Raw genomic sequence first — 27,061 nt, forward strand, 5'->3', positions numbered from 1 at the left:
TGCGAAACTCTCACACGTAGGATTCCAAACTACGGGAACATCAAAAGTGGGAGCCCTCACGTAAAAAAAATAGGTCTTCCATTTCCCCAAAGATAACTTCACACTCTTCACGAATTGGTAATGAACGCGAGGATGAAAGCAAAAGAAAGGCATCTGATTGGGCCGATGTAACGTAAATAACGCCTTAAATAAACTCACAGACACAGGCAGACCTACTCGAGCCACCCTAAAATGAAACGCCTGGAAAATCAGAACAGCACTGGGCGTTAGCTGACTATACCCAATCTTGAATTCCTCGCAAACCTTCAACAAGGTCGGATGCGGTGTAATCTGAGATGTACACGTCAAGTAACCTAAAAACACCGTATGAAATCCATCAGGTGGCGAATACAAACGGTCACCCTTCTGAGGTAACAACAACTCAACGTTACTTGGCGCTCCAGATAAACGACGAATAGAGTGCAGATGCTCTTCCGTCAACACACTATCAAAATCAACTAAGTCCAAATTAATTGGTTTAATTCTCTTTTGCTTCCTTTTATCAACCTCAACATCACCCGGCGGAATATCATCTTCCTCCTCCTCGTCATCTTCCTCCCCCTCTTCACTACTTGGCACCGCTTCGTCACTCGCCAAAGGAGCTTCATTCGAATCATCACTATCGCTCCCAAAATCCACGATTTGACGTCGAGAATAACGCCGACTAGCCACAACTCCATCCACTTGCTCACTAACGCGAATATTCGCTTCTACATCGTCACTCCAAGATTCGATAATTTCTCGCCTTACGGAACTGCTAACACTCACATCACCTTCAACGGAAATTCCCTCCTCATTTTGCCCGACCCGCTCGCGCGAACGGAGCCGAAAACCAGATCCGGACGCACCCGCACGCGCGCACGTCGTCTCCAGACGCGCGCCTCCACGCGCACTAGAACCCACTTCAAACGCGCACTCACCAGCTCCCCGCCCAGCCGCCGACGCGCGCGCACGCGCGCCCCTAATGGGCAGCGCGCGCGCACGCGCGCCCCTAATGGGCAGCGCGCGCGCGTCCGTTCCTTCCCGCGCCCCACGCGCATCGGCCGCACACTCACCAACCGCGCGCGCGCGTCCCCCCACACCCGACGCGCGCGCGCGTCCTTCTCCCCCCAGCCCCGACGCGCGCGCGCGTGCCTCGGCCACCGTGCCCGACGCGCGCGCGCGTCCATCCCCCATTGGACCACGTGGGATGGCAGCCCCGCCTTTAACCTCCTCCTTCCCGAGGCAAGCCGACGGCTCCTGACACCGGCTCGGCTCCACACCTTCCAAGAGAAGATTTCCCTCACCAGCAGCTAGCCGGCTTGCCACGCGGCTCAAGCCGCCTTCTTCCTCCGAGCCATCTACCACCCCCATCTGCACAGAATTTCGTGCAACGCCCACTGCGAATCCGGTTTCCACTCCAGATACTACTGGCTTCTCGCGCCCCATACCCACCGTGCCAAAAGTTTTCTCGCCTCTTTCAACCGGATCTCGAAGTTTAATTCGCAGCGGTTTCGAATTATCCGGGTTCGACATGAGAAAAATTTTTCTCCAGAGAAGCAATCAAGAAAACAAAAAATTTCTACTCTACCGCAAAAAAAAAAAAAAAAAAAAAAAAAAAAAATTCCAAGAGAAGAACAGCACAGAAGAAGACTGAGAGTTAAAAGTACATACCCATATTTATTACGCAAGAGTTGAAGTTAAATTCTTTCCACCGCAAAAAGAGATTATTTATCTGGCCCTGGTATAATATTTAAATCCTTTAAATATATACCTCACTGCCAAATAAATACAATCATTCCTTATTTAAATTAAGGAAATTAATTCACCGCCAACGGAAACAATTCAATCAACGACGCAATTAACTCTCGACACGACCCGGATCCCTCTGCACAAGTCCCCATCTCGAATCGAGAGTTGGGGGGCTTAATGATATACCTAAATGGGCTGGCCCAACGGGCCCTCAAATTTATCTACTAATTAGGCCCACTACATGATAGCCCAGTCATATACGAGTGGGCCCATTACACGAAAGCCCAAGCTTCTTCAAAGTAAGGCTTGGACCCAACAAAGGAAGCCCAATCCATTTAACAACATATAAATAGATGTTTTATTCATTGATTAAGGTACGTTCTCATTTTTATTGATAATCGACCACAAGTTTATTCTCTCTACTTTTCTCTACGATCCGTACATCTGACTTGAGCGTCGGAGGGGTTTCCGCCGGATCAACCCCCGGCTTAGTTCACGTGTGCTCATTTTGTAGGGACCTCAGGATCATCGAGTTGAATAGCTATTGATCAGCTTTGCTCTCCGTGCTTGTTTTCTACATCATCCTAGGTGAGCTATACTCTAGCATCATCAGTGTGTGTATTATATATAGATATAGTCTGTCCTGAACTGTTATCCTGTTTTTAGAAGTCCATTTCGAAATGCAAATTTTAGTATTTGTCTTTTATGATTAAAAGCTGAAAATGACAAAAATAAGTAGAATTGAATTTTTTTCGTACGGATTGTGTGGCAGTTATGGGTTGGTTTTTTAGTTGTTAGGAGGTTGTGAAGAACACAATCAAAGCTGATATTACTTCAAAGAATATTCCTAAATCTGCTCTCTTTTATTTATTTATTTATTTATTGCTCCAAGTTTCCAGGATTCTTCTGTGAATTCATATGATTAGTTTACTATTACATCTATAACTTTTTATGAAAATCACCTAATACCAATTTCAAGGAACATTTCTCCTTTTTAGTTGAAACAATACAAGGAAAAAAGAAAAAGAGAGAAAAAAAAAGGTACATTTCGAAAAATATCCCCACTTATTAGTAATTATCATAATCACCTCAACGTTTGTTTTTGTCTTACACCAACCTATTTACTATGTGATTTTTCATGAATATTTCCTGCAAAATGTCAATCCTTGTAAACGTGACATTTCTTTATGCTACTGTCTGAAGATAAAAATTAGCCTCAGTGGGGGTGATAGTAATACTAAAAAGTTGTGTGTATGTTATTGAAGAATTACATATAAATACCCCAATATAATAAATTTTGTGTTTAAAAATTAGCATAGACAAATCCCACGATGGTAGAATCGACATTTTTTGGGCACTACTCTCTCGAAACAAAAAGATTTCCGTGAAAAATTACATGGTAAAGGGGTCGATGTAAGACAAAAACAAACATCAGGGGGATTTTAGTAATTACGGATAGGTGAGGGTACTTTTCGTAATTTAGCCTAAGTTCATGGAGGGTTTTGTAATTTTCATAATTTTAACAAAAAAAAAACAATGTAATGTATAACCCCCGCCAAATCGTGCCCACACGACAACCTACGACTAAGGATTACCTTAAACTAACACCCCTTCACCTCCCTAATTCTCTTTGCTCCAAAAACAAAAAAGAAAAAAAAAATCCCAAACGTCAGAATAAAATATTGAAATGAAATTATAAGAACACACACAAAAAAAATAAAAAATCAAAATAATAAATAAATTAAGAACAAAATAAATAAAACAAGAGAGGAAGAGGAAAGTGGGAAGGCCCTCTCTCTACAATCAATTCTTCCTTCCCAAAAAACTCTTCCTTCGTAATAATAATCAATTATTCGCCCCTTCGAATTATTAATTTCCAACGAAAAGAAAAAAAAAAAAAAAAATCAAGATTCCGGCGAGTCAGCGGCGGCGGCGTTGGTGGCACGGTGCATGCATGGTTAACCATTCAATGAGGAAGCTATGTCCGAATCTTGACAAAGAAGGCGGTCTGGAGACGGTGCTAGAGGTCCCCATACCGGAGGAGATGTTCAACAAGATGGGCAGCAACGCCGTCCTCCGGTGGCACAACATGCGCAACCTCATGCGCGCCCAGCACCACCACCGCAGCTCCGCCGCCGATAAGTGGGCGTCGGTGACCAACCCATTGTCTTCCGGCTCCTCCTCCTCCTCCGGCACCACCACCAACAATATTGATCAGTTCATGCTTCTGTTGAAGCTTGTGGGGTCGGCCTTCATACCTTATCGGGTCCAGCTGGATCGGGCCATCACAAAGCCCATTAAGGATGGCTCCATTGTAAGCATCCATCATTCTCTATTTTTCCCACCCTTTAATTAAAATTAATTTTAATCCATTTTTATCATATAATTTAGGGTAAATTACGACCACCCCTGAGGTAATGTTAAATTACTAAAAACCTCCTCCTGTTTTAAGTAATTACAATTACCCCTCAACGATGAATCTTCTTGACCTCGTTAAATTTAGTGGAATCTTCTAGATTATATGGAATATTCTCAAGTTTGTACCCGTTTTATCCCATTCGAGCTCCATATTTTGAAGCAAGATGACCGTTAGATGTGTTTTTTGGCTTGTATATACCAGATTGTTGTGCATCAGAAACTGCATTTTTGCACAAAACTAGTTCAAACTAGAGTTCAAACTAGAGAACATTCTACGAAATCTAGAAGATTATATTGTATTTAAGTTGTAATTACCCAAACATGAGGGGTTTTTTCATAATTTGATCTTACCTCAGAGGTGGTTGTAATTTACCCTGTAAATTTTGTGTGCATTTCAAATATTTAATCCATTGTCTTAAACTTAAATAGGAAGCCTCCACGGCAAAGTACATAGTGCAACAATATCTAGCGGCGACGGGTGGACTATCGGCATTAAATTCTATAAATAGCATGTACGCGGTTGGTCAAGTGAAGATGGAGGTGGCATCGGACGGAGTTCAACAACAAAATAACGAGCCCGCTAAAAGAAGTTGCGAGGCGGGTGGTTTTGTGCTTTGGCAGAAAAATCCCGATTTATGGTACCTTGAGCTCGTTGTTTCGGGGCACAAGATAAGTGCGGGGAGTGATGGGAAAATTGCGTGGAGCCAATCTTCGTCGAATTCGAATGCTACTAGAGGCCCCCCTAGGCCCCTTCGAAGATTTTTTCAGGTGCAATTTGTTTATTTATTTATTTATAACTCTTGATCAAAATTATTGTGTTTATGCATAAGTAGGTTTGTGTTCATGCTTATTATACTTTGCTCCCAAATAGTCCGTCTTCGTTCTGGTCTAATAACTTCTAACTATGTTGAAGTAATGAATATTACAGGTTTAATGTGTAGAGACAAATCTGATCATTTATAATTTGATGATAAATAAAAGAAGAGTGTATTGCATTTAATACCCATACGTTATTACGAATTGCTAAAAAATGCACCGTGTCATAGATATTAGCAAAATACACACCCTATAATGCATTTTTCGTATGATGCGTTTTTAGGGGTAGTTTGTCGATAAATTTGAATCTCAGGGGGTCTTGCTAATATTTATAATATATGGAGTTTTCTTTGACAATTAGAGTAAATACAGGGGTGCTAAACCCAATAAAAGAAACTAGTAACAACTCAAGAAAATCAGTTACTCCCTTGGTGGGAAATGTCGATCAAATTATAAATTCTCGAATCGTGGATTTTCTTAAAGGGATTAGACCCGAGATCAACGGCCAACCTTTTCTTGAACACGGTGTGCATAGGCGAAAAGACCATACAAAACGAGGATTGTTTCATACTCAAGCTCGACACGTGCTCGGAGATTCTCAAGGCACAAAGCACCCCGAATACGGAAGTCGTCCACCACACGATATGGGGGTATTTCAGTCAAAGAACGGGGCTCTTGATCCAATTCGAGGACACGAAGCTAATACGAATGAAGACGCCCGTAGGGGACGAGAGCGTGTTTTACGAGACGAGCATGGAGTCGGTGCTCGAGGACTATAGAATAGTGGACGGGATAAATATAGCGCACGGTGGGAAAACGAGCGCCTCGTTGTATAGATACGGAAAGACGTTGAAGAGGAAGTGGAAGTTGGAGGAGACTTGGAAGATTGAAGAGGTTGATTTCAATATTTGTGGCCTTTCTTTTGATTATTTTTTGCCACCTGCAGAGGCTGTCAAGAAGGGGAATGAACCTTATGAGAATGGTATTTGATGCTTGGAATTTTTCTTTTATTATTTGTTTAGATGAAATTGGTTTTTTTGTAAATATAGAGGCTAAGGGCAAAAGTGTAACTTCACTTGTTTTTCCTTTTGGATACAACATGTTTTTCCTTTTTCCAACATTTGGAACATTGAAAAGGGGAAGAATGGAGATTTTAGTATTATCGTTGTTAGAGTATTTACTAATAAAAAAGGAGTATTAGTAAATAAAATAAAAAAAAAAAAAAAAATATATATATATATATATATATATATATATATATATATATATATATATATATATATATATATATATATATATGTATTTCTTGTTGAGTCTCCAAAACTGAGTTGAGTATGGTTTGATAAGCAATCGAGTCGTGCTCGGACAAGCTTTAATCGAGTCGAGATCGAGTACATTAATCTATTTGTACATATTTTTTATTATTATTTATTTCTTCTAATTGAACTCGAGCTCTAACCGAGTTTCATATCTTACTTTAAAAAAAAAAAAAACATGTTCAAGTTTGATTTACAACGTTAACAAATAAAGTTAAAACCAATGACCACTAATAGTTATGGTTGATTTCCAAACCATAGCAATGCCAATAATCTCATTTATAGTTTTTTATTTTATTTTTGTAATGAAGGAACCAACAATATAAGCGCACTGAATAAAGCTACACTCTCGTATAATAGCTTCCAAACCATAAGAAAAAAACCTCATCCATAGTTAAATTCATCTTACGATGCATTAGAAATAAGTAAATAACGGTAAAAAAAAAAAAAAAAATATATATATATATAAAATAAATAAATATAATATTGTTAATTAAAAAAAAAAAAAAAAATAAGAAAGGGAGAAATGTAAAGCCCTAATCCGTGAACGCGGCCCATACCGTTGTATCATATTAAACCCTAGCTTCGGAAATTCTTTATATAAGTGAACCCAATAGCCGCCTCACAAACATCAAACACTTCTTCCCCAATTCAATCTCTCTTCTCTGATTTCTCCGCCGATGCCGATCTGTTCTTTCGAAATCGCGGGTAAATTAATTTCTAATTTTTTTTTTCTCAATTATCAAATAAAGATCTGATTTTTGAAAATCAGAAATTTGATTGATTGCATCTGTTTTACCCACTCCTTTTCTGAAAAAATTAAAATTGTTCTTGGAGTTATAACTGATGCATAAATCGATTTAGGAACGCTTACCAGCCCATAGCACACAAACTCTGTTTGTATTGCCTTGGTGTCAAATGAACATTCCCAAATTCAATTTTATTTTTTCGAAAAAATAAGATCTTTTTTTTTTTTTTTTTTTTTGAAGAATTAGAACTGCGATTGGGAAATGATGAATAGATTTATCCTACACGCTGAATATCCGTGTTGATTAATATCTCCGCTTATTGTCTGATTCCATTGCAATTTCAGTTTCTTTTTTTTGTGTTAATTAATTAATATTTGGTTTAATGATTTTATGAGGAGGTAAATGATGTAAAATCACTTTATGCTTTTTCACTGAATTTTCGTGTGGAGAAAAAAACTCCGCTTATTGTCTGATGCCTCTCTCAAAATTAGGGTTTCAAAATTGTTTTTAATTTGGGGGTTTATTGTTAATTACGTGTTAATTGTGATATAATTAGTAGTCAATGATGAAAAAAGCAGACGGGCGGACTGAACTGATGCCGTGTTGATTTGTCTGTGTAATTCCTTTATTGGAAATTTATCTGAGATTTTTAAATTTTTTATATAATAAATAAATAAATCTGCAGTGATGATTATTTTATATTATGTCTGGACGTATGAAATTAGTTCTTGATTATTTATATTTTATCTGAGCAGGAAATTTATTTATAAAAATAACAAAAGTAAATATTTTTAATTTAATTTTTGATTCTTGAGTGGTTTGCTGTGATGCTGAAAACTACCTATTTTATGAAAAGGGAGTTAACTCTCTTTGATTAAAGAAACCAATGGATCCTTCTGAGCATTTTTCCACTCATTAATTATTTTTATTTTTATTTTATTTTTAAATTTTATGGGAAATTTATTTTTAATTAATGAAAAATCGAGGTGAGGATTGGAGAATCGGACATTTTGAATGACGATTGAAAAAATTCTTCCAGACTACAATTATCTGATCGATTTATTATTCTATTTTTTCAAGTTTTCAAAGTTTTAAATAATTTGAGAATAAAGTTTTATTTAGTTAATGTTTTTTTTTTGAGATGAGTTGTTAATGTTTTTTATTTATTAAATTGTTCAATCTCCCGATGATGAACTCAATATTTATTATAGTTTCAGCCTTGTCTGAATTACAACTGTTGATAAACTTATTTTCTGAGGGATGTGCATATTTTTTGTATTATGTTTTTCTGCAGATTTAAAAGCAAGCTATAAAAAGCATTTGGATTAGAATGTATTTTATATTTTCTGATTTTCTTTTTATTGGCGCATATATTTTGTAATTTTTCAGATGATGTAATGAGCAATAATCGGTTTGGAGTCTGTGATCGACTCATGATTAATTGGTGCGGCAGTGATAAATTGGAAATAAATTTATTTTTAAAATTTAATATAACATATTTGTAGATATTATTTATAAATAGATAAAAAATCTTTAAACATAACTACATCATGTTATATTTTAATAATATAATTTAAGTTTAATAATAATAATAAATTCATAATACATAAGTAACCTTATAAAATATAAATAAAAATGCAATTTTTTGAATTTACATACACTCTTGGCATACATCATTAGTTCTTTAACAATAATAATTAACATTAACAAAATAAAACATAAACTCATATTTTTTTATTAAAATTTCAACTTCTATTTTGATTTATAAAAAAAAAAAATTGATTTTTGCCGATTTTTGCTACTGAAGTTTGATCTGCCTTAAAGGTTTCACCGCCTCAGACCGCCTTGGACTGCCTTACAAGCTAAAAAACCGATTTTTCAAACATTTACACTAAAATTGTAAAGGTTTTGGACCGTCTCGGCCGATTTTTAGAATATTGGTAATAATATGACTAAAACAAATTCAAACTACAAACTCCCAAGTATTTATACAAATAGAAAGTGTACATATCAAATGTTGGTGTGTGATCGCTATATATCTCAAATATGAAATATGGATATGGTAAATACTAATAAATCATCTAAACTTTGTCAATTTTTGTGGATTAGTGTCTCAAAAAATAACTTCGATTCCGTGATGCATTTTTTGATAACCGACTGGAATTAAACACGGGCGCTTTGCAGATGTGATTCAATATCCTAAGCCCTAATTTACCAATTTTCCTCCATTTCTCGGGCGAGAAACCGGGGTTTACATGCCCAAATCATGAAGAAAAATCTTGGTTTCTTAAATGGCCAAAACACCGGTTCAAGCATTCCACGCCAAAAACAGGTGTCTAATCCGCATCCGTACACTCAAAATGGGCATGAGAACGGTACTTGCTCGCCCATTTTGGGTGTCGAAACAAAGCATATGCGAAAAAGCCCTAGAACTCGATTTCTAGGGTTTATTTAGCATATAATTAACGAAACAAAACACAAAAAAAATTGAAATTCAAGTAGTTGGGTTCTAGAAATTACCATGTTATCTTCAATGAAATTTGATTTTGAGAGGATTTGAATGTTTTTGTGAGGATTGAGACTTTTGAGGGAGAGAAACAATTTTATAATTGAAACAATATTCTTAAAATTTGAAACTGAAAAAAACGTTTAAGCTTGGCTTTTTTTTTTTTTTTTTTTTTTTTTAAACAGAAGCATATTATTAGGCTACATTAGCCAATACCGGGGGAAAAATAATTCCTTCCAAATATTCGGTACAATCAAGCTTCGCAATGGCATGGACAAGACAATTACCCGAACGTTTCACAAATTGAAAGAAACAAGAATGAAAACATTTAGCTGTGTTAATCCCGTCTTCAATAATAGCTCCAAAAGACATATATTTCGCTTCTCCTCTGTTGAAAGCTTGGATAATTGGAAGACAATCTCCTTCGAATATGACATCACCCCAACCTCGATCTTTCGCCATCTTGATAGCCATAACTGCCGCCATGGCTTCTGCATCTATGGGCCGCGGACCACCAGGAAATTTCGCCACTCGCCACCCCATGCACGTACCATCGTGATTCCGGGCTGCCACTCCGAGTGTAAAACAACGCTGATTATGGTTAAACCCAGCATCAAAGTTTATTTTGATGAAGCCTGCCGCTGGAGGAAGCCATACCGTTGGGTGGATCGCCGCTGCTATAACACCACTTGGTCGGAGAGTTGCTGCCTTGAAAATCCACATATAGTGTTTACTCCATGCCACGATGTCTTCCGCCGCCACCACGTCTCCGCCATGTATGCTCTTATTCCTATTCTCCCAAAGCTTCCAAATTACGACCATGGCTAGCTCAAAAACCTCAATCGAGTTTTTTTCCTGAAATTGATCCAACCAAGCCCCCACTGAGGTACGGTACAAATTGTACAGTCCCTTGAATGGAGTATCTCTCCAAATTTTCCACGAGGATGAACAATCAAGAATCATATAAATGGAAGATTCGCATGGTCCCTGGCAAATTGGGCAGGTCGGTGACGACACAATCCGACGTCGGAAGAGGATTTCATTTGTAGGGATAAAATTGTTTACAAGTCGCCCCAAACGAATATTTTAATTTTGGGGGGAATTCGAAGTTTCCATATGTGTTTCCACCGATCTTGATCACACTTGCCACTCGATCCCGTATCCTCCACCGCTTTCCCACTAAGTTTCTCCGGAAAATCAAATAATGCATGATAGCATGACCGAACAGAGAAGCGGCCATCCTTTGCAAATCTCCAAACCCAACGGTCTCCTGTCTCCGGTCCTCCGAACGGCACATCGACAATGCGGTCCACATCCACTCTCCAAAAGGTATCTGCGAGGAGCTTGGATTTCCAAGAACGCGTATCAAAATCAATAAGGTCTGCCACTATATTTGGAAATGCCGTATGAGAGGGGCGGCGCGTGATAATTTTATTGGAGCCAGCATCATGGAGCCATGCATCTGCCCAAATGGATGTTTCCCGCCCATTTCCAATCCGACGTCGAAGACCCAACTTAAGAACTGGCAAGACATTGCATATACTCTTCCACGTGGCTGATGGGCGGGACCCTCCTGCTGCCTCGAGAATATTGGAGCTCGGAAAATATTTAGCTTTCAACACTCTCGAGAGAAGAAGATCCGGACATGTGAGAATTCGCCATGCCTGTTTAACAAGCATCGCAACATTGAACTGCTGGAGATCCCGGAACCCCAGACCTCCTTGTGCTTTAGACTGACACAGATCCCGCCATCCTAACCACGCCACCCCTCTACTAGCCTCCGACCCCCACCAATACCGCCTTATAGCCGCTTCCACACTTAAAATGATTCCATTTGGTAACATGAAACATCCCATGATGTACGATGGGATCGCTTGAAGAACAGATTTAATAAGAATTTCCTTTCCTGCCTTTGACAGCTGTTTTTCACCCCACCCTTTTATCTTCGCCCAAACCCTATCACGTAAATACGAAAATATTTCCTTCTTGGAGCGCCCCATCATTGCTGGCAAACCGAGATACTTCTCGTGTTTCTCCACGACTTGGAACCCGAGGATCTGACCAATCATGTCCCGCTTATCTTGAGGCGTCATCGGACAAAAGGTAATAGTAAACTTGTCGTAGTTAATAAGTTGACCCGACACCCTCGCATATAAGTCTAAAATCTCCTTCAGTTTTCTCGCATAATCGGTAGAAGCTTCCCCAAAAATCAAAGTATCGTCAGCGAAACTCAAATTTACAATCTCCGGGGCCTCCGGTGCCACCTTAACACCCTTAAATTCCCCTGAGTCTGTAGCTCTAGTCAGGAGAGCGAACAACGCCTCCGCACAACAAATAAATAGGTAAGGGGATAAGGGATCCCCCTGCCTTAACCCTCGAGAAGGAGTCACCGATCCATACTGCGAGCCATTGAAAAGAAAAAAGAATGAGACCGTAGAAATACATAACATAATTAGGTTCACCAACCGATCCGGAATACCAAAACGAGAAAGAATCTTCCCAAGAAAAGGCCATTCAATTCGATCGTATGCCTTACTAATATCAAGTTTAAGAGTCATATAATTAGTTCTCACCCTAGAATTCAACTTAATAAAATGATTGATCTCGTAAGCAACAAGGACATTATCAGTTATTAACCGTTTGGGCACAAATGCAGATTGACAAGGAGAGATCAAATCATTAAGCACAAGTTTCAGACGATTAGCCAATACTTTGGATCCCAATTTGTAGATCACATTACAAAGGCTAATCGGCCTATATTCTGAGATTTTTTCCGGTTTTTTGACTTTTGGGATGAGGACAATATAGGTAAAGTTCAAAGGGGCAGGCAGATTATGTTTGTTTAAAAATTCAAGAACACAAGAGATAACACTAGAACCGAGAATGTGCCAATATTTGGTGTAAAAGATAACGGGGAGTCCATCAGGACCAGGAGATTGTTTAAGCATGGCTTTTAGTAGTACATTTTTCTTTACCCTCTTCTTTTCTGTCTTTTTTATGAACATAGTAAAACTTATTTGTCCATTAATATAGTAATTTATAACTTAATTTTGTTATAAAAATATGATATAGTGTTCATAATGGCTAGAAAATGAGACATAAATTGGAAGTTGAGGCAAGAACGCGTTTCTTTTCTTTCAATATGAAATTTCCTATACTAGCGCTCACGATTCGTGGCAATCGCCTTCAAGATATAATGACACTTTTAATACAAAGTAGCAGCATTACATAATAGATGAGTAGTAGAAGCAAAATATTATATTGTGATTTTCTTTCAATACTTGATTTAGTAGTATTTTAGAAGGAGAAAGTGTTGACGTAATAATTACATTAACTATTTATACTTAAAAGGTCTTGTAAATCTACGCGGAAGGCAAAAAAGACACACACACTATTTCGTACTATAAAACCTCACTATTTCGTGTTTCTTTATACGAAATGCTTCAAGTCATTTCGTACTCCCTAGCACGAAATGCCCATTTTTCGATAATAGTTTGAAATAGTTAGTTTATGTCGGAACGTTGCAAATAAAATAAAGTCGCCCAGTGAAACTCGCACTGTGAATAATATTCCAATAAATCCAATATATTGGTTCTAGATATGTTTGGACTCATTGACTATCTCGACCAAATTTCAACATTCTAATTTTATTCCTATTGGATGAGTCCCACTGTAAAATGATTACATATATACCAAATAGTTATATAAGGTCATGTTTGGTTGCGAAAATAAGTCATGATTTACTAAATAGTTTGATTTAATTTGATATTTGGTATCCTCAATAAATTGTCCGGTCGAACCGTCAAAATTATATAATCATGGTTTATCTTGCCTTCTAATGAGTTTTTTTTGTTGGACGTTTCAAACTCCAGTAAAATAATTGGGTTTCATTAGATTATTTAATCTTATCTTGTCTAATCTTATCTTGCCAACCAAACGGGATCTAAATATAAAAAATAATAATGAAGTGTATAAGTCAACACTCTTACATAATTTCATGAGACGAGTTAATAGAACCTTGTCACGTAGGGCTAAATTTGAGGCGCATATTAATCAAGTCAAAGTCATATATATTTTTAAATGGACTTAGGTTGAACAATTGAACGAAATATTTGACTAAACAAGTGTGAAATAGGCCCATTTCACAATAATAAATATTTAAATTGACCCAATTAGAATCTTAGGTTTGTAACAAAATAATGTTGAATTACGCGTACAATATTCTTAGCCTAGCTGTAACGTACCATAAAAAGTTTTGTTATATATTGCCCTATTTTAATAATTGCGTAGGAGTGGGGATGTCTTAATTCTAATTCTACGCAAATTCACCCGCATGATAGAAATAAAAGGGTAAATTACGGCTATCTCCCTGATGTAAGGTTAAATGACGAAAAACGTTCTCATTTGGTGATTGCAATCACTCCATTAACTATGAATTTTCTTACATGTTCATTCTTGCAATGTCAATTTCAGTGGAATCTTCTAAATTATGTGGAATATTCTTATATTTGTATGTGTTTTAACTCATTCGAGCTCCACGTTTCGAAACAAGAGGGTAATAAAATGTGTCTCTTGGCTTGTAAATATCAGAATGTGACGCATCAGAAACTGCATTTTCGCACAAAACGAGTACAAGCTAGAGAACATTCCACGGAATCTAGAAGATTCTGTTGAACTTGACACCATAAGAGTGGACGCGTAAGCAGACTCATAGTTAAGGGGTGGTTGTAATTACCCAAACATGAGGGAGTTTTTTCGTAATTTGACCTTACTTCATGGGATGACCGTAATTTTGCCAAAATAAAAATAAAAATAAAAATACTATTTCTATCTCATCAACTTCACAAATATAAGAAAAATAAAATAAAAAAAACTTCTAAAATGAAAAATAAAATATGGGAGAGGAATAATCTTTATCTCAATAGTTTAATTTAATATATGAAAGAGAGGATAAAATAATATTATCTGAAAGAAAGACAAACAATTTATAAAGTAAACAGAGTCAAAATCCCACTACCCATAAAAATAATTACACAGTTCACAAAAATCCACTGCCGTAGGTGGGGCCCACCACCGTCGGTGGGGGTGGTGGTAATTTCAAGGTACAATCAAACCATGCAGTGTCATAATTGTACCCTCCATTTCAGTAACTCTCCTTCCCCATTAAGAACAACACACACTTTGCCACTTTTCACAATCCAAAAAAAAAATAGCTTTTTTTTTTCAATTCATCAAGAAGATCTCCATTATCATAAATTTGGTGACAAGCCCACTTTACAGAAAATGAGAGACGAAGAAACCCAAACAAACCCTAGTAGCAGCAGCAGCACAAACTTAGCAGGAAGCTTCAGCGTCAAGAAAGATGGTGGGGGGTCTGGTTTTGAGGGACTGTTTGGCAAAGGAAAGTACAAGTTGTGGGCTCTGACTGTAATTATTTTGCTTGCAGTTTGGTCCATGTTCACTGGCTCGGTCACACTCAAATGGTCTTCTGTTTATCTTAAACACTCCTCTCTTGACTTAGATCAATCCATCCATGGCGATCTTGATGTTCTGGTATATAAAGTTCTTGTTTTTTTTTTCTGGTTTTTTTTTAATGTTTGAGATCTAATAAATTATTATGTAAAAGCTGACAGTTGGGAGAAAAAAAAAAAAAAAATTTAATGGATAAAACCGGATCTATTAGCTAGAAAACAACTGGTAAAGACTAAAGATCAAATCTTTATACACACATTAGTAGGTGATCTATGTTAATTGCTATTTTCTAGCATATTCTTGTGAGTGAATTTTAATGGGTTTTTTTTTTTTTTTTTTTTTTGGTGTTTGTTGGAAAAATGTAGGATGTGGATGAAAGGGAAAAGATGGTGAGGCAGATGTGGAATGTGTACAAACACAACAGTATTGTAAGGCTGCCTAGTTTCTGGAGAGATGCTTTTGGTGCTGCTTATCAAGACTTGATCAGTGAGGTTTCAACTGTCAGAAATTCGGCCCTTCTTGAGATTGCTAAGATGTCGTTCGGCTCCGGCGTTGTGTATGATCCACCTCCTGTCGAATCGACCCCTAGGTACGCAAGACGGGATTACGAACTTCGTTTTATCTGTGGCTAGATTTTTCTGTTTTATAAGCTTTGTTGAAACTTAAAAAATTAGATCAGGATGCATATTGATTGATTGTAATCAGGGCTCGTATTATTCGTGATAAATTCATGCGAGGACTGTTAAACGATACTCGTATTTCATATGGCTCTTTCTATTTACTATTCATCAAGAATTATTTTTTATTGCACGTCGAATTCTAACAATAATTGCATTTGATGCTGCTCAGAGTATCCGAGGAAGTTCCACTAAGAACCAAGGCAAGGAAGACGAGGAAACAGATCAAATGACCGTATATGCTAAGAGCAACTGCAAAATAATGCATCGTCCTTGGAGTATTATGTAATTTTGCGTGCACTTATTGCTATAATACGACATTTTAATATCTTAGGGCATGACATTTGCGTCGTTGTTGCAAAGTGACGAGATGCATCCATGTTCCGTTTACATTTCTAAGCGAATTATATACTAGTAAACATTTATCCAACTGGTAAAATAGTAATAAATATTTGGTTTTCTCGTAGTAAAGAAGGTATTTATGATCTCCGTTTGGCTGTAAGTTGCTATTTTCTTTATATATGTCTCCTAGCATACGCTTATTTTCGAAGAACAAGTAACAAATTCTCCAAATTACTATCAAAGAAGGGACAAAGGAAAGCACTTCGATAAGTGACGAAACTGAACCATGAATCGTAAAATACCCGACGAACAAAGGCATACAAGTATCTAATGTCTGAACACTCAACAATACCAAGAGCATGAAGCAAGAAAACTAGATTTAGTGCCAATACATAATAATTAAACCTTAACAAGTTACAGTAAGTATAACAAAACCTACAGTTAAACGATAACTTAACAAAATTGCTTCAGCAGGTTATATTAGCTGCCTGCAGTTTCTCTCTATAGAGAGGAGCTAAAAATCCTCGCTGCCATAAAAAAACCGAAAAACATTTACAGTCTGAGACAAATGTATTCACAATCTCCTAATCATCTAGTCATCAACTGTCTGAATCTCTCCCATCATAATCCGGTTGCTAACGACATTAAATCCCAAAACCAGCGGACTCATTTTCTTGCCCTTTTTGCCCTTCTTTTTTCCTCCTTTTGTTGCAGCATCACCATCATTTGGCTCAGAGCCCCCAACATCCACATGGCCGGAGGTCATATTACCAGCACCTGAGGCAGTTGATTTACGTTCGTTCTGATTCTTGAAGGCAATGTCGAGAACATTCGAAGGCAAAAAATCTTTGTAATTCAGGAACTTGTCGATGAACTCGTGGTTAGGGTCAAAGGAACCGAGATTCTCTGTCAGTAGTGTTTCTGCCTCTGATCTTGATATCTTTAAACAATATTCCAAGATACTTGTATCTACAAAGGAAATAACAACCATAAGAAAGGACAGTAAAGGCCGGAAATCGCGTGGGACGGTTTATTCATTCACATACAAAAACACACATTTGTGTGTAGATGAACGGTAAAGAACTATAAGACAAGTAACTTCATGGAAAGGTCACTGCATAAAGAACAATGGTTGCAAATAGACAATACCTTTTGATCCAAGAAGTCGGACGCACTCACTCTCGCACCATTCCTTGAAATCCAAAGCATCTGTAACATTAACAGAGTAACAGTAAATTCAGCATGTCTATTTTTTTCTTTCTGGAGGGGAATACAGGGAAAATGAAAGCAATCGAAGCAAACTACCTGAATGCTTGGGCGGGGCATTCTTCTTCCCTTTCAAGGATGACTGACCGGAAGAAGCTGAAGCCGAGAGCGAATAATCAACTGGCCTGCTGCCAACGGAGGACTTCTTCAATGACCCTCCAAGGGCTCCTTTCACAGGTGTGGTTTTGCTTCCCCAACTATTCTGTTTTCCGAGTTCAGGGAAATCGTGCCTACAGACATACAGAAGCATCTTAGGATGATATTCTTCCCCGAAATAACGATATCAGAAATATACAATAAAAGAATTACGAAAAAACAACATTATTATGCTCAATGGCAAAAGTAGCTCAAGGAGCATACCAACTGACATAATTGTCCCAAAGTACCAAACGTTTGTCACCATAAGCAATATTCGATATAATTATTGGCATCAACCAATGAATTATAAAACCTTAGAACTACCTTCCCTCCACCAAGAAATACAAACTTAAAACTGGCAACCTACCACATCCATCCCCAACCCTCAACCCCACCCACCTTTTGCTTCTTTAATAGGCGAACACATATGATCTGCCTCCAGCACCAAATCTCTCTAAACATCTTCGTAACCACTTAAGCAACCCACAAAGATATATCTATTCACTAAAATAATCATCCACTTGGGAACCAACTGACACAATATCTTAGCTGCTCTAACTGGAGATACTTGCAAACACTGGTGCAGAAAGCCCAAAGCCAAAACATTTTCTAATCAACATTAGGCAAAAACTCAAAATTAATGAGCACAAAACTCAAAATTAATGAGCACAACAGGCAGACATTTGGACGCTAGTCAAACTATAATAAAGGGTAGATTTGAAATTTGGATAGAAAATGACACATGAAACTATATCATTGATGCAAGCACTGGGAACAAATATCTGATATAGTAAACGGGAAAAAGCCATAATAAATAGTTGATCTAAAAATTTGAATATAAAGTGGAACTTGAGACTCATTTTTTATGCAAGCATTTGGACTAAATATCTGATATGTTAGATGAGAATAAATGTAGATAGAGACATACTGCTTATTTTCAGACTTTGGTTGCTCTAATGGTCCCCAGAACAGATCATCCTCAACTTTATGTTTGACTTGAGAAGCAGCTTGCGAGATAATTGGGATTGGAGATGCAGCCTTTGCAGTAGATGAGGAGGATGACCATAATGGACCACTTCCATGGGCAGGTTGATTAGCTGCAGGTTTCTGGGGAGTTGGAAGCTGTGCTGGCGAAGACACCTTTCTTTCCTGTTCCTTGAGGATGTCCCTCAACGATGTTGCCTTGTACGGTTTCCCAGAGTCAGTGGACCAAGCAGGGGCAGGAGGACTTGCAGGCTCTCCCTTCCATGTAACAAAATCTCCAAATGAAGGGCCAGATGGGACAGCAGGTAACACTTCCTTCTGCTGCTGCATTTGGCGAGCATTTTTGCCCTTTTCAATGGGACTTGATCCAAAAGACGTTTCAACAGAAGCTACAGGAGCAGCCTTGGCTCCAGCATTTTTAGCCTTAGCAGCCTTCTTGCGGTTCTTTTTAGTATCTTTAGCATCAATAAAGTCATCCACAACAGAATCAGTTTGGGAACTCATAATTGATGTTAAAGATATCGCAGGTACAGTGTTGGAAATCTCCATCTCTCTGTCACCCAACTTGGGAGCAGTATAATCCCAGAATAGCTCTTCCTTTTGGCTATTCTTGTTCTTCAGAATTGATGAACTGTCTGCCTTTGCAGACTTTAAGTCGGTGCTGCCAGCATCCTGCAGAATTTCACTGAATGCCATGTGATCTGCATTCACAACACCAGCCCAAGGAGTGGAGACATTCATGGAGCTCACAGAAGTTGAAATCTCAGCAACCGCCACCTCTTCTCGTGCTCTTCTCTGCTCTTCCTGTTGTATTTCCAGTAATGATTTTGGCTTGAAACCAGGAGCAGGCTTCCATGCCCGTTGTACAGCTTGTCTTTGTATGTTCATCTGTGATGCGTATGAAACTTGTCCTGGCTGATCTTTTGTTTCAACATGCAGACCGGCATCAGCATAAGCTAGGTCAGGCGACGAGTTTTGTCCTTGCACAAAACCCACATCATCGGCAACTTTGTCGGTCTTGTTCTTTTTCTCCTTACTAGTCAAAGATGCTGCAAGTGCCTCTCCTTGGGAAGAATGCCTCTCAAATTTTGTATTACCAGAGTTTGTTTCTTCAACTTCTGATGACTTTGACAGTTGGGACTTAGAGACACTCCTTACTGAGTCGGTAGAAACCTTTGTAGCCTTCTGCTTTTTTGACTTCTTCTCTGAGGATTTTTTTACTTCCCGTGCTTCAAGATTTTTCACTTCCTTTACCAGAGAGGAATCACCAGTGTGCAGTTCCACATCTTTAGGTTCTTCAAATGCTCCAACAGAAGTCTCAGCCAATCCCTCCACGGTATCAAAAAATAGCTCGTTTTCATGACCAAAAGTAGGTTGCTGGTGTGAAACTGATTCTCCCAAATACTCACCGGCTGGAAAATTTTTGGTGGTTGAAACTCTGAAAGATTCATCACAGTTTGACGTCTGTTCTCCAGCATGTTTGGTTGCTCTTTCGGACAACAAATCCGAATCTATGCCATCTGTTTTGCTATAAGAACTCTTCTGCTGCTCAACAATTTCCTCCGGCAGAGTAGTGTCCCATTTTGTTTGCTTCGCATTATTTGCAAAAAATTGATGTGGCAGATGCATCGAAGTTTCTGAATTAATATTTGGGCCAATATCCTGCGATTCACGAGGCAAAATAAAGTCGGCAACATTTGCATTTTCTCCTCGTAAACTGGGAACTTGAAGATGCGTGCCAATCTGAAATGAATTTTGTGTTTGCTGGAAAGGGGTGTGGTCCACATTAGCATTTCCAGCAGCAAATCCACCACTTTGCAGTTGAGCCAACGACCCCTCATTCAATCTTTGGTTTAGGTGATGGTCAGGGAGCACTCGTGAAAGCAACTGTTGCTGCTGACGCATTAACTGCTGCTGTTCTTCCTGCTGCTGTTGCTGCTGTTGCTGCTGACGCAACAACATATCCAAGAGTGACAGTTGCTGAGATGCAACAGGGGTCGGTGATTGCAACTGAAGCAGATACTGCTGTTGCAACAAACTTAGCAGTTGTGGATCTTGAGGGATACCAGAAGCGAGGAGCTTCTCTGGAGTTAACATATGAGTTTGATTACCCATAGATTGTGCTAACATATTAGTTAAAGATGTATTCTGAGGCTGCAGCCTCTGCTGGTTAATCCCAAATGCAGATTGTGGAGGAAGATTCTGACTTTGATGAATGTCCAACTTATCTTGATGTGGGCTGAACCCTCCTTGAATAGGGAAATTCAACCAACCACTGGTTCCATTGTTCAAATTGGCGGTAGATCGGTCAGATAAGCCTTGATGCATAGGCATTGACTCCACAGTCTGAGAATGATGCTGTGCCCGAGAATTATCTGTGAGAGACGATAGAAGCTTCAACTGAGCCAGCGAAGTCTCATTCAGGGCATCTGTCTTTGCAGCAGCAGAAGCTGCATCTCTCCCAGGCCAAAGTGAGTATGGATTTGGTAGAGATCCCTGCTTCTCCAGTGCCATTTTTTTGGCCAATAAATATGGGTCATCTCCAGAATTAGATCCCAAGGGAGGTGTTGCAAACGAACTATTTCCACCATATCCCTGCATACCTGTATAACAAAATGGCATAAAACCCCTACTATCAGAAACAAGCAAACGTAAGTGAACAGAGCCCAGAGGTACAGAAAAGCAACCACTTGTTTACGCTTTTCTTTAGATAGAAATAGACGAACCTTCAGGGATAGCAAACTTGTCAAGGGATGCAGCACTCATCCTGCCAGCCATCAACGATTCCAGAAACCTATTTTCAGCTTCTGTTGCGTTACCGTGTTTAAATCTTGGATCATTTTTCAACATATCATTCTCACTTGAACCTACGTGAAGCTTCCCAAAAGCGCCATGGCTTAGTTTACCAGATACATCTTGGACATCATTTGTCTTGGGTGTACTAAATCCAGGAGGTGGCCGAGCCTTGGCACGCAAATGGGGCATCACATCTCCAAGTACAGAGAAGGGCGAGTCGGCTGGTGCACTGGCCAAACGGACTAGCAATTCTATGCCAAAATATCCAGACTCGAACCAGGTAATGATATCACTCCCAGCAAAAGGGCCTTGAATTTCACCTTGTGGGTCTTTATAGTAAAGAACAAGATCTTCTGGAGCCGGCTGAGAAACCTTGTGTGGTTCTATCTCCCTGTCCATTGCTTCAGCTGGCTGCCTTCTCATAGCTGGATCATCACTAACCTGCCATTTTGAAACTCCTTGTTAATGTTAGGTGAATTCATCATACTGGTGTCACAGATATTGTTAAAATCTTCTGATTATCTGTAGGTACCTCTCTCCAATCAGAAGTTAAACGTGAGCGTTCTGCAAAAGATGAAGATCTCCATGCACCAGAGTGAAGAACTGAGGAATTACTTCGTGAACTTTCCCTAGGGGCGGAAACATCGTCATTCTTCTTATGAACACTATCTTCTTTTGAAGCTGACCACAAAGAATATAATGTTTACATCTAAGCTTTCAAATATATATGCATAAGAAGCGAGTTACATCAACTGTAAGTGTATCAAATAAAGCAAAACCCAGAGGACAATATGTAAAAATATTTCATCAATCAGGCCATGAGATGCAAACTAGAATTGGAATATCTACAAAATAGAATGATATCATATGATCCCGTGAGCAATAATCAACAGAATTCTGACTTTGACATTCTATGTCCTGCAGAATATCTGACAGGCATTTTTATTGATTTGTAAATCAAATGCTAACTTAAGAAGTCATTTCTACAACTTTCCATCTATGATCAACCTATCTTGCATTATCTCAAGCAATCACATTTGAACTACTCGAATTTACCTTCAGCATTCAACTTTTGATCGCGAAAGGCCTGATAGTCCTGCATCTTCTCCGCTTTTGCATTAAGCCAACCATAAGGCTGCTTTTCATGGGAACGACCATCTGAATAGCCATCCTGATATCCCAGTGTTTCATGTTTAGAATCATCAAGAGAAACCGGAATATCATCCTTACTTCCTGTTCAGGCCAATCAAGACAACAGATATTGAGGGGTGAATTGTTCGTCCACGTAAATGGGCCAAAATGCAAAACATGGAACAAATCTAATTAAAATATAAGATTACCAGGCCTGTTTTTTCTCGAATGCATAAAATCAGTTGTGGGTCGACCAGCCGATCCTTCCTTACTAGCCTGTGGAGCACCAGTAATGATTTCCCCTTTGTCAATTCCCTTCAGGGTAACCTACAAATTAACCTTCACAGTCAATCTAGGGACCATCGAACTATATGATTATCGATTATTATGGAAAGCTGGATTACCAGTTCTTCAGGAGTAGGTGCACAAAAAGCCAGAGGTTGTACGGGTTCTTCACTTGTGAGTGAAGGTACTTCGACAATGCCTTCTAAATACTTTGCATAACTTATCATATCAACTGTCCTATATATATCTATTAACTTTGTCCGGCTATAATTTAGATGATATGGCTCTCCATTGCCACTTTCACCTTTTTCTACAATAGGTCCATGTGATTGCAGGCTAGTGGCTGTATGGGTAACTGAGCTTCCCCCAGAGGTAACCCTTCCCCTACCAGGTGTAAAGCTAGAAGCCGGGTTTTCTCCACGTCCCCGGCCATGTGGAAACATAGGACCCTGTTTGTTTAGGGATGAAGTTTGGTGATGAGGATCAGCTCTACCTCGGCTGTAGGAAGAGTTAGGTCTCCATGGTCGATAATGACCCCCCTCCCTCTCATCCTTCCCATGAAGAGGAATATGGGAAGACCCTTTATCAAGAAGAACGTCATCTTCCTTACTCGAGTCACCCCACCTCTCATGCACAACATCAGTCCTCTTGTCATCTGGCCCCCACCGAGTGTTCCATTTGCTCTCGCGCCTTTGATCATGGTTATCTCCATTTCCTGAATCAGTCCATCGCTCTCCTGGGGCACGACGTGCTTCCCCATAGTGCCTGACAGATGAATCAACCTTTCTATCCACCTTGCGGTTATCACTATGCTCTCTCTCCCCCTCCCTCCATCTGTCTTTGCGGACAGATGAATTAGTGTCCCTTTCTTCATCACGCCAGCGGTCTGGACGACCAGATTCCATGTCTAGCACAGAAGGACGGAAGACATCTTTTTTCTTGAATTCATCTCCTGTTCCAACTAGTTTCATAGCATCAGGGCGATTTTCTTGACCTGGATGCGGAGTAACATAGTTCTCCTGCACAAAAAGGGTGAAATCGCTAAATAAAGACATGTGGGCTGTGAGGTCCAGTCAACTTCACTAGAAATCCCTTTTCATATTCTATTACACATTTCTTTATAATAATGGAAGGAGATAAAAAACTAGCCAGAAAAAGGACGAAGTAAATCAGGACAAACCCCAGAAACCACTCCAGTCTTATTCTCCCCTGGTTTTGGCAAAAGCCACTGAGGTGAAAGCGGAATGGAGCTGTCAGATCCTTGAATTTCTGCATAAATTACAAAGATATAAGAGATAAGACAGAGCAAATGAAATTTCAAGAGAAAGTGAAAATAAATTACAGCAACTAATATATTTCTTACAATTATCAAAAGGAACGTTAATATACAAAGTTTCTACAAGTAAGACATTGTTACACTTTGAAAGACGTGTTCAATAAAGTTATTTTTAAAAGCTCCAATTTAACTGAAAAGGTGCCTTGTTTCAGTATATTATTGAAGTAATATGTAAAGGAGAAAGAGTCTTAACTTTTTCATTCTTATTATTAGTTACATTTGAAACTTTTTTCGAGAGGCAAACAGATCTAACATTGATGAACCCATACTTCACCAACAAAAAATCTTGACATGAAATATTTACTGTGGCAGTTTCACCAAAAGGAAACAATTCATCATGACACAATGCCATAATTTGTAAGACACATGCATAACCAAGTGACCACTAATTCAGGCATAAGTTCACTCGTACCAAAACACATGCAACAAACAATATTGGGGATCTTACAAAGAAAAAAATCTAAAGATAAACATGCTACACTGGATAACCACAACATGCAACATCAAATTGAGAAACAAGATCTCTTCTTTTTTTCTATTTCTTGATCATTCTGAATGTCAAAAGCCAGGATAGCCTTTGCACTCACATGAAGGAAAAAAAAATAACAAACGAATTTCACTAAATAACAAAGCTTTTCAAATTTTCAGATTATTTAATCTAAATATAGTCCAGAACATAACCCTACACCGAAAATCAGGCACCAGACCTAGCATCTGTATTCTCAAATTAACTACATCCAAAACTGTTCGGTAAAGCGCTCATCTGCCTCAAAAATAACACCTTTCTTCCATCAAAATAACAGTTAAATACAGAATTTTTGTTTACAAGCCCCGCATCAGTTAATTATATTTTGCCTGGGCGAGAAAACTTCGCAAAAACACAAGCAAATAGAGGAAGAAATAGTCTTCACACTCACATTTGGAAAATTAATCACAGAACGGAAGAGAAAAAGTTTATTTATTTGACCTAAAACCACAATAAGCCGCAAAGCAAGTGGCCCCGGTTTTAGGGTTTTACTGAAAAAATGAAATTAATCAAAAAAAACGAACAAGTAGGCCGGGGAGAGAGATGAATGCGAGAGAAATATAAACCTTTTGGGATCTGATTAGGGCGAGAATCGAACTCGGTGTTGTCGGCCATTGATGATCGAAGTGAGAGACGGAAAACTGTTTAGAGAGAGAAAGTGAGCTAGAGAGAGAAAACCCTTTGGAATGACTGCTTGTTGAAGGTGCACAAAATAGCCAAGGCGGGGGCAAAATATAGGGCAACCAAAAGAAAGGGCAGAAGATAATAATAAATCTCAGAAATTAAAACTATTAAAAATAAATAAAAAATAAAAATAAAAAAAGGCCAAGGCTACGGCTCATGTTAGCATTAGTCCTTGTGATATTTTCTCCACATTTTCACTCGCCGTGGAAGATTATAGAAATACTCTATCCACACGCGCGTAACCATGATCGTACAACTCACGACTCCGTGGTGTGATACCTTTTTTCCCTTCGATTTTATTTGCGCGTGGATTTTCCAATTATGAATTTACGACTATGACCCCTAAAATTTTATTTAATTACAAAACACCCTGTCTTCTCTTATAAATTATAATTATGATTAAATACAGTTTGCATCCATGTACAATTATCACTGTCGCATATACCTCATTGTACTATGAAACCCGATAAAACAGCCCCTCATCTTACCAGTCAACTCTCACATCTTTACGGCGTTAGTTCTTGCAGCGTAGTTACCTTTTTACCCTTACTTCTATTTGATAGAAATAGTCATTCTTTGACTTTGTAACTTATGCAAAAACAATTCGAACTCAACTCTCACATCTCTACGGTGTTAGTTTTTGCAGTGTAATTACCTTTTTACCCTTACTTTTATTTGATAGAAATAACCATTCTTTGACTTTGTAACTTACGCAAAAACAATTGGAACATGTACAGTAGATCAAAAGTGATTTCAGATAAATATGACACGTAGTATTTTGATCTAAAACATTAATTTTGAGAATTTGAACCACCGGAAGACATTTTTAAACCGAATAATTATTTATAAATTTAAAAAAGAAATTAAAACTAATTTCTAGAATATAAAAGTTGTTCCTAAATTTTGGGTTAAAAGGGGTTGGGAATGAAAATTAGGAAGAAATTGGGAATAAAATGAGTATAAATGCGTGAAGAATGATGCACACCTTTTTCTACACAATCACAGGGGCATTTTGTTCTGAAATTTACCAACAGCTAGTGCAACGATCAGTCAACAATTGAAAGGGACATTTTTGTAACAGAGATGGACGGCATGGATTGTTTTGTCGCATTTCATAGTACATGGGGTACATGCGACGGTAATAATAGTTACGGGGTGCAAATTGTATTTAACCCTTATAATTATTCCAATAAGCTTTGCAAATAATATTCTTTTGAAATAGCAACTAATATTCTTTTGAAAATTTTAAATTTAACATAGGGAGCCAAATAATATTATAAAATATTATTTTATTACATGAAGAAAAAAAAAATGAGAATGTGACTATGAGTTTTTAATGCACAAGTGAACTCCCAAAATTATCATGACATGGAAGAATTCGATTGATGTTGGGCGCAGGCGTGATCGACGCTGATTACAGTGGGCCGATCGGAGCGATTCCGTTCAACCATTCCGATGTGGACTTCGAAATAATATTCTCCGAAAACCTGTCAATAGCTATACATATGTACATGCATTTACAACTAACCGATAAAATCACCGTCCGATCGAAAAAACTAATTTCAACGACGAACACTTTGCGTAGATCTAAAAGGCCCACGGCAAGTGGGACAAGTGGGCCTCTTCGATAGCCAAGGATCGATGCACTGAGCGTGAAACTCGTGGCGGCAAGCCGGCATGACTCGGCAAACTTCCGCCTGCCGGAGATTTTCCAAGCAGATGACACAAATTCCGACGTCTTTGTTACGGTACAAACAAGTGATCTCTTGTAGCTCCTCAACAGATAAATGGAGAAACGAACTGCGATCGTCGGCAATTGTTGTTTCTTCTTCTTCTTCGTCTTGGCTAA

At 38.5% G+C, this 27,061-nt stretch overlaps 4 protein-coding genes and 4 non-coding genes across 8 annotated transcripts; 6 read left to right on the forward strand and 2 right to left on the reverse strand.

Annotated features, from left to right (window-relative positions):
* The first annotated feature begins 3,402 nt into the window (after nt 1-3,402).
* Nucleotides 3,403-6,166, forward strand: LOC105965876 (DUF620 family protein (DUF620)). The gene is made up of 3 exons (XM_012990423.2): nt 3,403-4,084; nt 4,618-4,956; nt 5,488-6,166. The coding sequence occupies exons 1-3, from the start codon at nt 3,725-3,727 to the stop codon at nt 5,992-5,994; spliced, it is 1,206 nt and encodes a 401-aa protein (XP_012845877.1). The 5' UTR covers nt 3,403-3,724; the 3' UTR covers nt 5,995-6,166.
* A 1,156-nt stretch (nt 6,167-7,322) lies between these two features.
* LOC148771896 (small nucleolar RNA R16) lies at nt 7,323-7,403 on the forward strand. Its single transcript, XR_016030585.1, has one exon. It is a non-coding gene; the product is annotated as a small nucleolar RNA R16 (small nucleolar RNA).
* A 60-nt stretch (nt 7,404-7,463) lies between these two features.
* LOC148771897 (small nucleolar RNA R16) lies at nt 7,464-7,549 on the forward strand. Its single transcript, XR_016030586.1, has one exon. It is a non-coding gene; the product is annotated as a small nucleolar RNA R16 (small nucleolar RNA).
* A 339-nt stretch (nt 7,550-7,888) lies between these two features.
* LOC148771898 (small nucleolar RNA R41) lies at nt 7,889-7,972 on the forward strand. Its single transcript, XR_016030580.1, has one exon. It is a non-coding gene; the product is annotated as a small nucleolar RNA R41 (small nucleolar RNA).
* Nucleotides 7,973-8,247: 275 nt separating this feature from the next.
* On the forward strand, nt 8,248-8,333 carry LOC148771899 (small nucleolar RNA R38). Its single transcript, XR_016030581.1, has one exon. It is a non-coding gene; the product is annotated as a small nucleolar RNA R38 (small nucleolar RNA).
* A 1,437-nt stretch (nt 8,334-9,770) lies between these two features.
* Nucleotides 9,771-10,397, reverse strand: LOC148771900 (uncharacterized). The gene has a single exon (XM_088815281.1). The coding sequence runs from the start codon at nt 10,395-10,397 to the stop codon at nt 9,771-9,773; it is 627 nt and encodes a 208-aa protein (XP_088671407.1).
* Nucleotides 10,398-14,647: 4,250 nt separating this feature from the next.
* Nucleotides 14,648-16,195, forward strand: LOC105965893 (uncharacterized). The gene is made up of 3 exons (XM_012990441.2): nt 14,648-15,128; nt 15,413-15,636; nt 15,897-16,195. The coding sequence occupies exons 1-3, from the start codon at nt 14,691-14,693 to the stop codon at nt 15,955-15,957; spliced, it is 723 nt and encodes a 240-aa protein (XP_012845895.2). The 5' UTR covers nt 14,648-14,690; the 3' UTR covers nt 15,958-16,195.
* Nucleotides 16,196-16,444: 249 nt separating this feature from the next.
* LOC105965902 (GYF domain-containing protein) lies at nt 16,445-25,305 on the reverse strand. Its single transcript, XM_012990450.2, has 11 exons — nt 25,095-25,305; nt 23,847-23,935; nt 22,786-23,685; nt 22,591-22,708; nt 22,307-22,483; nt 21,783-21,931; nt 21,181-21,691; nt 18,399-21,057; nt 17,372-17,562; nt 17,216-17,275; nt 16,445-17,035 (listed from the first exon to the last, which is right to left on the reverse strand). Exons 1-11 carry the CDS (start codon nt 25,141-25,143, stop codon nt 16,659-16,661), a joined length of 5,280 nt encoding a protein of 1,759 aa, XP_012845904.2. The 5' UTR covers nt 25,144-25,305; the 3' UTR covers nt 16,445-16,658.
* Nucleotides 25,306-27,061: the final 1,756 nt, after the last annotated feature.

This window comes from Erythranthe guttata, chromosome 3, assembly GCF_056151865.1.
Source record: "Erythranthe guttata isolate IM_541 chromosome 3, IM_541, whole genome shotgun sequence".
In the NCBI taxonomy this organism is placed as follows: domain Eukaryota; kingdom Viridiplantae; phylum Streptophyta; class Magnoliopsida; order Lamiales; family Phrymaceae; genus Erythranthe; species Erythranthe guttata.